General features: G+C 40.1%; 1 protein-coding gene across 1 annotated transcript; it reads right to left on the reverse strand.

Moving 5' to 3' along the window:
- Positions 1-8976: 8976 nt before the first annotated feature.
- Positions 8977-11829, reverse strand: LOC128855118 (uncharacterized). The gene is made up of 3 exons (XM_054089762.1): positions 11618-11829; positions 10713-11554; positions 8977-10605 (listed from the first exon to the last, which is right to left on the reverse strand). Exons 1-3 carry the CDS (start codon positions 11704-11706, stop codon positions 9368-9370), a joined length of 2169 nt encoding a protein of 722 aa, XP_053945737.1. The 5' UTR covers positions 11707-11829; the 3' UTR covers positions 8977-9367.
- Between the last annotated feature and the right edge of the window lie 583 nt (positions 11830-12412).

The raw sequence follows: 12412 nt of genomic DNA on the forward strand, positions 1-12412 counted from the left end.
AACGCATTTGCTACTAATGTCCAAAATCGCAACAAAGTCCTCAAATCGCTTACCGGCAGAACAAAGAAACGTTGCTGGCGACATTTAAAGCAATTGGCCGACCGGATCTGAATTATTATGCTGCGCTTCTTGTTGTTGTTTTAACAGCATAGGTAGCCCTGTCAGTGTAGGCATATCATCGGTCGTCTTCGTCTAGCTCATCTAGGGGTAGGCCCAGGAAACATACTGTTTCGACAGGTTGGGTCCAGAGGGAGAGGGGGGTTAGATGAGTCGGTTTGAGGGGGCATGTGAAGAGGTGGTTAGTGTCGTGCGGGGTGCCTTCACATGCCGGACATGTGTTTGGTATGTCGGGGTCGATTCTGGATATGTAGGAGTTTAACCTGCTACAGTATCCAGAACGCAATTGTGCCAGTGTTACACGAGTCTCACTGGGAAGCTGGAGCTCTTCATCTGCGATAGGTGGTGGTTGGATTCCGATTACGGCATTCACAGGACGGGAGTTCATGAAGGTGGTAACGGTCTCCCGGTGAATGTCGTTTATTGACTGTCTAAATACTGTCCGGTCCAGTAGGTTTCGGTCAGTTTTGTCCTGGATTTCGTCAGCGTAGTCTAAGAGGTGTCTCCTGACGTGCCTGGGAGGCGGCTCAGCCTCAAGCAAGTGTCTACAGGGGTGAAACCTGCGGTAACATCCCAGCACGAACTGCTTGCTGAGCAGTTTGTTGTGCTCCGCTACTGGGAGCATTTGTGCCTCGTTGTGAAGATGTTGGATGGGAGACATCAGGAGGCACCCGGTCGCTGTCCGAATGGCGGTATTTTGACATGTCTGTAGCTTTGTCCACTGCGAATCACTAGTTCCAGGCGACCAGACAGGCGCAGCATAGTTTAGAACCGGCCGGCCAATTGCCTTAAATGTCGAAAGCAACAGTTCTTTGTGTTTGCCCCAAGTGCTGCCGGCCAGCGATTTGAGGACCTTGTTGCGATTTTGGACTTTTGTGGCAATTGCGGTTGTATGCGCAGAGAAGGAGAGCAAGCTGTCAAAGGTTACACCCAAAATTTTGGGGTTATTTACCGTCGGAATTGGTGTGTCGTCGACTTTTACCTTAAGGGACAGCTTGACCTCCTTTGTCCAGGTGGTGAAAAGGGTCGCCGTGGACTTGGTGGGGGAGAGTTGGAGATTCCTCGCAGTGAAAAAGCGAGAAAGGTCGGTGAGATAGTTGTTCACTTTGGAACACAGGCCATCGATGTCATTGCCCGACGCCATTATCGTGCAGTCGTCAGCGTATGAGGTCAGGGAAACTCCCGCTGGTGGTTGGGGGAGCTTCGAGATGTAGAAGTTAAAAAGCAAGGGAGAAAGGACACCACCCTGCGGTACGCCTTGCTTAATCTTCCTCTGCTTTGATATTTGATCTCGAAAAATCACTGACGAGTGCCGACCGCTCAGGTAGTTCGCGGACCATCTCTTTAGCCCTGGCGAGAGCGTCGACTGATAAATATCATCTAGTAGCGTGGAATGGCTGACTGTATCGAAAGCCTTCTTTAGGTCCAACGCTACTAGGACAGTCCTCTCGCAGGGGCGGTTTTGGTTAAGCCCGCTATTTATGCTGCGCTTCTCTAGTCGCCTGGCGCAAATGATGTGGGTCAAGCTACAGACATGTCAAAATACTGCAATCAGGACAGCTACGGGATGCCTCCGGATATCCCCCTGCAAGACCTACACAATGTGGCATCAATGCTCCTTGACAAGGAGCACATTTTAATTCTCAGCAAGCAGTTTCTCCTTGGGTGCTACCGAAGTTATCACCCCTGCAGACACTTACTAGAACCTGAGCCACCTCCTAGGCACGTCAGGAGGCATCTCTTCAACTACTCTGACGAGATCCATCACAAAACATAATTACAACTACTGGGCCCGACAGTATACAGACAAACACTAAACGAGATTCATCGGGAGTTACTTGTATTAAGATTAGTACCTCTCCCAGCTAGCTCATCCGCGATCCAGGAATGTCTCTGTGACCCCGGCAACAGTCGTGCCATATCGCTTAGGCAGGCCATTCAGAATAGCTCTACTTTGGAGAAAGATTTAATGACTTTCGTAAGCTCAGGTTCAACTGCAGCACTTCTGAGTGAATGCCACTACCGACATTATTATTTAACTTTGATCCAGTCAAGGTAGCCACTGGCATTGGGTTAATGTCCTTAGCCTTATCTCATTCAAATATTTAGTTTTTAAAGCAAAATTGTGGAAAAATTTGATTCGGGCTGACTGTTATTTTTCGAAATCAAACAAACTCACAAGCAATGAGAATATTGGCGGCAGCAGTTATTGTTGTTATACCCGCATAAGCATTCCCCATACGGGGGAAGCCAAATGTTTTAATTCAAAATAATTGCACGCATCTAAATGTATAAGTATCGTTGAAATCATTTTCAAAAGTCATAGCCCTGAGAAGAGTTCGTCTAACTTTCAATTTGCTTAAATGCACAATTTTTCCGATTCTCGTCACTAATACTTCTTTTTATGGCGTTGATGTCGAAAAAGGCAACTGCTAATTTTCGGAAGGTTTTTTATATATTCAAAACGCATATACTATTGTATATTTTTTTCTTATGAGTATCTTTGTAGAGGAAAAAATATCTTGGAAATTACTATACCGTTGAAATTTTTTCCCCACGAAAGGCGCATGGTCCCGGGTTACCATGACGGATTACAAAGGGTATAACGAAAATCGATGCTCTGTGATTGCCGTATTTGGGCTGATTCGCCATTCCTGCCCTCCCCATAGCAGCCAGTTCTACGTTACCGGAATGACTCGGCTTTTTCCCCGACAAAGGGCTGCCGCCTCAGTAAACTAGCTCCGTCTAGTGTACCGTACCGTGCAAAGCATTCAAGAACAGCCTGTAAAACAATGGATTTACTGCGTCGTTGTTTTGGTGAGCGATTTACCTCTCGTCTCGGACCAGTGGATTGCCCATCAAGATCGTGTCATATCACTCATTTGGACTTTTATTAGTGAGGGAATGTAAAGTCTAAATGCTTTGTGGAGGAACCAGCTTCGATTGAGGCGTTGGAAGCCTAGATGAGTAAAGTTATTCAGGTGCAGGCCGAAGTCCTTCAGCGAGTCATTCGAAATTAGTATTAACGGATGGTCGAATTTCAGTGCAGTTGCGGCCAACATTTGAAAGGGATTATCTTTAAAAAAAGAATACCATGAATGGTTCTACATAGAAATAATCAAGATTGTCCAATCAATTTGAGTTTTCGTTGTTTTATTTTAATTTAAAATCCGATACCAGTCGCATTCGTGACACAGCTGTGATCGGTGTGTTTTTTCTCAGTGCTCTGGTTTCATTTAGCAAAAAAGAAAAGGCGTAGTGAAATAGAAAATACAATAGATAGTGACATTTTTTTCGCGGAATTCGGTGTATAGCGCTGTAATAGTTCTGTTTGTGAAAACCACGTGTTTTTTTTTTATTACTTCCTGGAATTTCTACCTGAAAGGCTAACGTATAGAGTTTTCTTACTGCAAAGTGCCTGCGGTAAGCCGCAAAAAAGGTGATGCGATGGCGTCCTCAACGCCTTCGGCATCATGCTCAGCAGAGGATTTTGAGGAATTTTGCGCTAGCAATGAATCTCTGATCCATAAACCTGCTAGTGAAAAAGTGGATACAAATCTGCGAAAGACCAAAAATAAAGGTCAAAGCGATATATTTAAGAAAAAAAGAGTAAGACATATTCTTGATCCGACCAAGCCACATGCTTCGGTTGAGAAGAGTGGATTTCAGTCAGATGGAAATGAGAGTGAGGAGATGATGGAGTGTGAGGTTGTAAAATCTTCGAAAGACTCCGAAAAAATGCAAAATATTTGTAATGCTGAAACTGGTACAGTTGAAAAAAATGCAACTGCCAAAAAAATCCAGAATACAAATAATTCTGATAGCTCCGTTTACTATCCATCCAATTTTATAGGCAAACCTTTTGTTTTGGTAGACACCTCAGAGTGTGACCTATTCAAAAATATCAAAATTAGAAATGGCATGAGTCTATATCAGCATATCCGTCACTTAAAAATACAGGATATTGATATAATTGAAGCAGTTGGTGTCACCTTATATAAGGTATTCTTCTGCAATCCCAAATCGGCAAACAATTTCGTCACCAATAGTGACATTTTAAAAATGAAGCTAAAGCCTTTCATTCCCAGAACGGCTTTTGAAACATATGGCGTAATTCGAGGAGTTGCTCTTTACCTTTCAAATGAAGAAATCATGAGAGATATAAAGTCTGCTAGCAAAGTAAACTTCGTGCAACGTTTTCTGAGACGTGATCCGGAGGATTCAAGCAAATTTCTCCCAACCTTCTCAGTTAAGCTGGGATTTTTGGGCAACAGCCTACCTAAGGATGTGAAGCTTGAGTATACAAATTTTCAAGTAGAACATTACTATCCATCTGTTAGACAATGCTACAACTGTGGAAGATTAGGACACACACAAAAAGGCTGTAAAAGTAGTAAACGCTGCTTGCTCTGTGGAAGTACGGAAGTTTGTATACCGCCCTGCAAAATAACTCAATGCATTCTATGCAAAGGTAACGACCATAAATATTCAGATAGGGAGAAGTGTCCAGTATGGAAGAAGGAGAATGAAATTAATAAATTGAAAACAGTAAAAAAGTTATCGCGTAAAGAAGTGCTAAATACTTTCTTTCCGAGAAGCAACAACCGCTTCGATGTCTTAGATGTTGAAGATACGGATTTTCCGGTACTGGTTGAGAACGACAACATGATCGACTCTAATGAAGTCATAAATCGTTCCTTGACAAAAAAGAAATATAGCTCAGTTGTCAAGAAGGGTGCAATTCCCAAACAGTCTTCTGTCAAGCCTGATAAGGTCTTGAACAAAAATACCAAGCCTCGTGTGGTTCCAGTCTTTGAAAGACAAGACTATCAAATTACTTCCCAGCTAGAAAAGGTGTTATGGGAGCTAGTGAAGATAGCTAAAGCTACTTGTGTAAGACTTAATGATACTGAGACCCTTGCCCAGGTCACCAAACTGAGCGGTATGAGGGATCAGATTTTGGCTAATCGAGACGTAGCACTTTTTAAGTGCGGTTCGGCATCAGTAGATTCATTAGATGAAATGTCTGCAATATAATTGCCAATCCTTAAAGACAAATATAGACAATATTGATTATTATATTAATAATAATCGTGTTGATGTGGTTTGTCTTAGTGAAATATTTGAGTATAATGAAAATAAATGTAGAAAATTTATCAATTTTAATATCATTAGAAAAAACAGACCAGATGGCTATGGGGGTGTTGCCATAGCCCTGAAAAAACAGATTCAATTCAGGAGCATAACTTTTGCTTCTAATCTGGATATAATTGTTGCAAAGACGGTTAATTTAAACCCAAACTTTGTAATTTGTGCGGTCTACTTCCCTCCAAGTCTACACTTAAATGAATTTGCGACCGAAGTCAAAAGGTTGTTTCAGTTTCTAAACGGTTTTAGAAATGTGTTAATTTGTGGGGATTTCAATGCCAGATCGACTGTATGGGGTGACAGTTTAAATTCACCCAGAGGTAAGAAATTGGTTGAACTTGTAAATTCATCCGATTTCTGGTGTCTGAACAATTCTTGTTTTACTTTTAAAAGAGATCTAAACAGGACCGATGGGTCGGTTTTGGATCTAACCTTCACAAATGCTCCTACCAACTGTACTTGGAATCTTCTGCCTTTTCAGCTTGGTGGTAGCCACCATTTCCCAATTCTAGTAGAGTTCTCCAAAGTTAGTATTAACAATCCCAAATTTCTGGCCAAAAAGAAGCTTCTAAATGCCTTAGGGGATATTTCCTTTGATCCATGTTTCGAAATGATTGAAAATAAACTTCAAGAAGAAATATCTGCTGCCACCTTCCGTTAGTCTGAGAAATGCAAACCAAAGGCTTGGTGGAATGAGGGACTAGCCAAGTCCTATCGTCTACTTGTTGCTGCTTACAAAAAAGCTAAACACTACCCATCTCCGGAAAATTTGGAAGTAGCTTTGCAACGCAAGAAGGTGTGGCAAGCTGAAGTAAAAGAGGCCAAAAAAGAAAATTTTGAGGAAAAAATAGCGGAGCTGAATTGTAATTCAAATTCGAGAGAGGCGTGGAATTTTGTTAAATGCCTTAGAGGAGTAAATGGATATTCTGCAGACTCTAAGTGGAACTCAGACAATAATGATGTGTACCTTAAGCATTTAAAATCACAGGTACCACCCAACTCTGCTGTCTGGCAGGAATTACCCAATACAACTCCTGTATCCAGGCTAGCCTTTCAGTATGATGAAGTGGTCACGGTGCTTAATGCCAAAAAATGGCGCTCAGCAGGAGGCTGTGATGGAATAACCTACGACATGATTCGCGCTCTCTCTGACAAAAGCTTATGCAACCTTCTAACAGCTCTAAATGATGCTTTTCTTGCAAATAACATTAGAGAATCGTGGAGATGTATTAAGATTGTTCCCATTCCAAAAAAAGATAAAGACCTCACAGACTTCAAAAATTTTAGACCTATTTCCTTGATTTCAGTCATGTTAAAGTTAATTAACCAAATGCTCAAGCTAAGAATAACCGATGCCTTTGATGGGAGTCGCGCCCTCCCCAGGAACTCTTTTGCGTACAGGAAGGATAGATCGGCTGCTATGTGCATCAATCAATTACAACATGAAATTGCTATATGGAAAAATAGAGGTCTTAAGGTTATACTCCTTACTTTGGATATAGAAAATGCCTATAACTGTGTAAGGGGTAATCTGTTAGTTGATATACTCAGAAAAAAAGGCATAGAGGGTCATTATACGTCCTGGATTGCGAATTTCCTATCCAATAGAGTCCTAAAAATTGGTACGGATTCGGTTGTTGTAAGTGACGGCTTACCCCAAGGTAGCTGTTTATCGCCTATACTTTTTAATGTCTATACGGCTAAGTTGCACGATAATTGTACCGCTATCTATCAATTTGCGGATGATTTTATTATTGCCTCATATCATAGAGATTTTGATTTGGCTGAGGCCAATCTCCACAGTAAAGTTCGAGAGTTTAATCTTGTGGCAAATACGTTAAATCTGTCATTCAACCTTGAGAAATGCAACCTGATGTATGTTGCAAAGGGAAACCGTAAAACTCTGAACAATAATTTTGGCAGTGTGATGATTAAACAGACAAAAAGTATCAAGTTCCTTGGTCGAGTAATAAGCTCATCACTAACCCTAGGAACGCACTATGATCAGATAATCAAGGACTCGACCTTCAATTTAAATTTTTTCAAGATGTTGACTTCTGTCAGGGCTGGGTTACACCCTCAGACTGCTATGAAGTTCTATAGAAGCTTTATAAGATCAAAAATTGAGTATTGTAGCACCACCACCGGTCATGCAAATAAGACTGTGATCAGAAAGATTACTACCTTTCAGAATTGCTTCCTTAGGAGAAGTTTAGGGGTTCCTCCAGCTACACCAGTTCCCTTGTTGTATGCTGTCGCCTATGAGTTACCACCCACTGAAAGATCTCTTTGGCTTACGGCCAAAGAAATCGTGAAATTAAAACAAACAAACTCTAGCATTTACAAAATGATTGAAAACTCTGCAGAGGTTAAATCCAGTTATAGCTTTGTTTTCAAAAAATTTGAAGAGATTTTTGTGAATACCAATGTAAAATTAATGACCGTAAACTGTGAAAACTTGGTGGTGATAGATGACTCCTTGTCTAGAGCGAAAAGCAAATTTTCTAATCATGAAATTAAAGCTATTTTTTCTGAAAAAATCGATGAACTCAAGCGTAATGGTGTCGATCTCCTGGCAACTGATGCGTCTGTTGAGCTTAATGCCGTTGGGTGTGGCATTTTTAATGTTACGAACAACACGGAGCATTTGTTTAAAATAGAAATGCGAACCTCCTCCACTTTTGGTGAGTTGTGGGCCTTGCTTAAAGCCTTAGATATTGCGAAAGAATGCAAAATGAGCAAGATCTGTATTTTTACTGATAGTCTGAGTTCATGTCTGCTGCTCAAGAAAGCAAGCTCCAACAACTGCTGTGTTACTCTTTTTAAACAAAACGTAAATGAATACGGTTTTGACAGTGTTCGGGTGATTTGGACGCCTGGACATGTTGGTATTCCAATAAATGAAAGAGCCGATGCTATTGCAAAAAAAGCTGTTTGCTACGGCTCAATATTGAGCGTAGAATTCACTTTTGAAGAGGCACTCAGAATTATAAGAAATTTAATATTCAAGGATTGGTATGACGGCTTTCGTTCTTTCTCAGAAGAAAAACCAAACCTTTTTGCCAAACTGCATGATTGCTTGCCGACAAAACCTTGGTTTCATAAAGCTTCCTTTGATGTCAAAATTATCAAAATGGTAAATAGAATACTAGTAGGATGTACTTATGACAGCGTATATTTGCACAAAATAGGGGGAAATAACACTGATCTTTGTAAGTGCGGTGAAATTAACTCTTACGTTCACAGAATCTTTAACTGTCCACTCCTTAATCACATCAGAACAAATTACAGCTTTTTTGATTCATACACGGACCTCGTTTCCATATTTAAAAACAATGAAGTCTTTTATTTCATTTCTTAGTGCTGCCAACCTTTCCTTTTAAATGTCACTCTCAAAACTTTGATGCGCCAGAGCACTTAGTTTTGCATACCGAAAATAGGTATTTTTCAATACCAAACGTTGAACACCCTGGCTTTTTGTGGATGTAAAATCCCGCCAAACACATCTCAAATTCCAAAAAAAAATCCGATACCTCTGAATTGGTCACCCTCTACTGCCTTGTTGGATAACAGCTTTTGTTGCAGATTTTAAACCATGAAATCTTTTTTTAATAATCAGTTTCAACTATAATAATCATATAATATATAGGTTGCATATAATTCCTCATCTACTCAGATTTTATTTTCTCCTTAAAAAAATCAAATAATAAAAAAGTGGCTTACTAGAAGTAATTTTATTATCTTCGCATCACAGTGTACTCAAACACAAATTTGTTTTCGATTTTATTATTCTTCATTTGTTTTGTTAGTATGATAAAGTGCCATCAGTTGCTGAATGCAGCAGGTGGTTTTTTTTGTTTTGCAATCAAGCAAATATGTAGATGCTTTCACGCAACACACATCAAATCCCTTGTATTCGTGTACCCTACAACTAGTCGCATTATAAGTAACATATTTTTTACGATGACTTGTACATATGTATGTATGTAACTATAAATAAAGAGAATCATTATTATTGTTCAGACAACGCTAGATTCACAAAAATATAAATAAAAAAGCGACAGCGAACAAAATAAATGTATCATTCTGCATAAAAGGTCATCTACAATTCGCCAGTTGTCTGTGTTTTAATTAGTATGTTTAAAGACTTAAGTAGCGCCTCCACTGAAGGATCTCGTCCTCGAAAACGGCGAAATACCTCAGCCGTTGGTACGGAACCACCCAAAGCTAGGAAAGTTTCCTTAAAGCGTTTTCCCGTCGTTGTCAATTCATCTCCGGTTTTCCCTTCAAATTCGGCACTAATATCAGCGGCCAACACTTTCGAATAGAGATAACTAAATTGCGCTGCAGCCCAGTCGCCGGAGAAAATTTCAGTCATCGAACAAGGGTGTGCATCCTTTTTATCCAGCGGCATACAATGATACACAGGCCACAACTTTTTAACTACATCAAGCCAAAATGCATCGGATTGATGCAATTCAATGTCTAAATCTGCCAAGTAAAGCTCTTTACACAAATTATGCCCTGCCAAACTCGTTTTTAACAGATGTACTTTTTGCAATGTATCTTCAGATAAGACCTCATTGCTTGCGTAGTGCTTGGACAGTTTCTTTAGTATCACTGTATTATCAAGAAAATTGCTCATCACATTACCCGCCACTTGTGAAGCATCCCATTCGATATTAGAAAGGCCCGCCAAGTCAGTGTACGGAGCTTTAGTAAGTAAATGTTGTAAAGCTGAGCCAAAGGTTTTGAAGACCATGTTTAAATCATCAAAATTCAGTAGATATGGTACACCTTGGGTCGGTTCCGTAAAATTAAAAATTAGAGCGCATAAGGGTGTTAGCTGGGCAGCTGGGTTGCGATTTCGTATGCTCACCATCCACCCATTGTTTTTGCCAAACTTATTCTCCTTAGAGTAGCAATCAATATAAAAGCCACCAACTGGTGCTACACCGGCATCATTATCGAATACGTCATAATACTTTACACCCGGTTGCCAAACCTCTACATTTAATCGTTCTACTATACGGATATTAAACAGATTTTCGCTCAGTTTTATGAGACCTGCAAATACGTTTGGCAAAGGAAAATACTCGCGCAGCTTTTCTTCGTGTAACTGATGTATGGCATGTAATTGTTTTCGTTGCCAATAAGCGACATCGTACAAATCCAAGTTGTGCTGGAATCCACTATTGGTTGCAAAATTTTGCAACTGATCTATTTCACTTGACTGTGCAGGTCCTGCAAACTTCAAAATACTCGCAAAGATCTGTTTTAGGTTGTCGACACTTTTAACCATCTTGGTTTGCATCGACATTGTCGCATAGTTAGGGAAACCTACAAAAAAATAAATGTTAGATAAAACTTCTAAATCTAAATATCTTTTATCTTATAGTAATTTATTTTGGTATGTTTCGAAAGGTATATTTGAAAATGTTACGTACCCAATATATTAGCTTGACGTTTTCGCAGAGATCTGATACCCTCCAAATGTGTACTGTTCTCTAGACTGCGCTCCTGTTGTCCAGACGCTTTACGAACATTTGCTTGCCACACATTCCAGCGCTGTACTCGGTCTGGGCAGTATTTTAGGAATCCCTCAACAATTTGTGGCTGCAATGTTATTTTCCATGGCCCCTGAGTTGGTGAAGTTGAATCAGTAGCCATTGCCTCCAAAAGACTGGCAGGAAAATCGCGAACTAGATTATAATCTTTAATGGCATGTCTAAACGTGTGCACAGCCATGTTTACTTTGTTTTTGAAACTGGCACGTTCTTTGCCCAACTGCACGAGAACGGTTTTGAGGTTCTCGCGTTTATCTGGCGACTGTGTTAGGCCATTCAATTTGCCTTCCAATACAAAACGGTGCAACAAAGGAGCCTCGTCACTTCTAGCATTTTCCATTTGTTGCGCAAGTTCATCATATAATATTTTGCTGTTATATTTGGAAGCTCGTGCAATTCGTGCGCGCTCGTGGATATTCAAATACGACTTAGTGGGTATAAGGGTACTATTGCCCAGATAGAGAGCTTTAGCAATGCCCCACGTCGTATCAAGAGGTCCAGCCACTTTATCCAATTCTGTGAAAATGTTTTGTAGAGCACATACAGGAGCGTTCTGAGCTACGATTTCATTTTCAATATTCTTCACAGTTTTCTCCATCAAGCCTGCCTGTTGCCCAATAGCGCCCAGACAGTTTTCAATTGTAATATCATTAAATGCTGGCAGTCCATCTGGCTTCAATATCTCATCAGATGAGTGCGTATCCTCTCCGATTTCAGGTACTCTGCATTAAATTAGAACAAACACGTGAAAAGAGATCCTAAAATCTAAACAAAAGTTAGCTCACAAGACTATGTAACCGGCATTTCGATGAGTGATATATTGGCTTTGCTTTGCTGCGCTTATTAGCCGACATCTATGTAAAACTGTGTACATATTCAATTATTACAGATAAAGTGGCTAATTCTGGGATCTTTTAAAAAAAAATCAAGAACACAAGTTGAAATTTACAAGAAAGGCGTTTACACAATCACCACTGAAATGTCAAAGGACAAAAGTATAACAGCTGACAACAATGCTGCCACTTTTGAATTTCGCAAAGCAACAAAATTTAGAAAAGATAGCATTCTACCAAAAGCGCATTAACCTTGAGTTGACACAATGCTCTAAAGGCAATGACAAATACGTATGAACTGTCAAAATAAAAAAAAAATGTGACATATGGTATGAGAGAATTGTGAATGCATTAGTAAAAGAGTGTGAATTTATTGCTATTGCTTATGAAAAAACTGTTGATATCAAAGTTTATTTAAGAACTGAACTCTCCATCTAGACTCAACATTTTAGGTAGACAATCATTTAATAAATGCGAAGATCTTGGTTCTGTCGAAATCAAGGATCTTATAAAATTTTTGAAAAGTACACAATGGTTTTAGGAGAGACAGGTACAAGTTGCCCCCGCGGCATCAATAATGGGTTTTGAGCCTGATTGTGTCCCACAGTGGACAACCGCTTCAACCTAGCCTACTCTGAACTCTCAATGCTTGGAATCAAATGCAAGTACAACATACATTGCTCTTGTTTTTTGCTCTACTACTGCTACCTGTTTCACGTGTCTCGTTTCTACTACGCTAAAAGCCCA

The sequence above is a fragment of the Anastrepha ludens genome, chromosome 2 (genome assembly GCF_028408465.1).
Source record: "Anastrepha ludens isolate Willacy chromosome 2, idAnaLude1.1, whole genome shotgun sequence".
Classification (NCBI taxonomy): domain Eukaryota; kingdom Metazoa; phylum Arthropoda; class Insecta; order Diptera; family Tephritidae; genus Anastrepha; species Anastrepha ludens.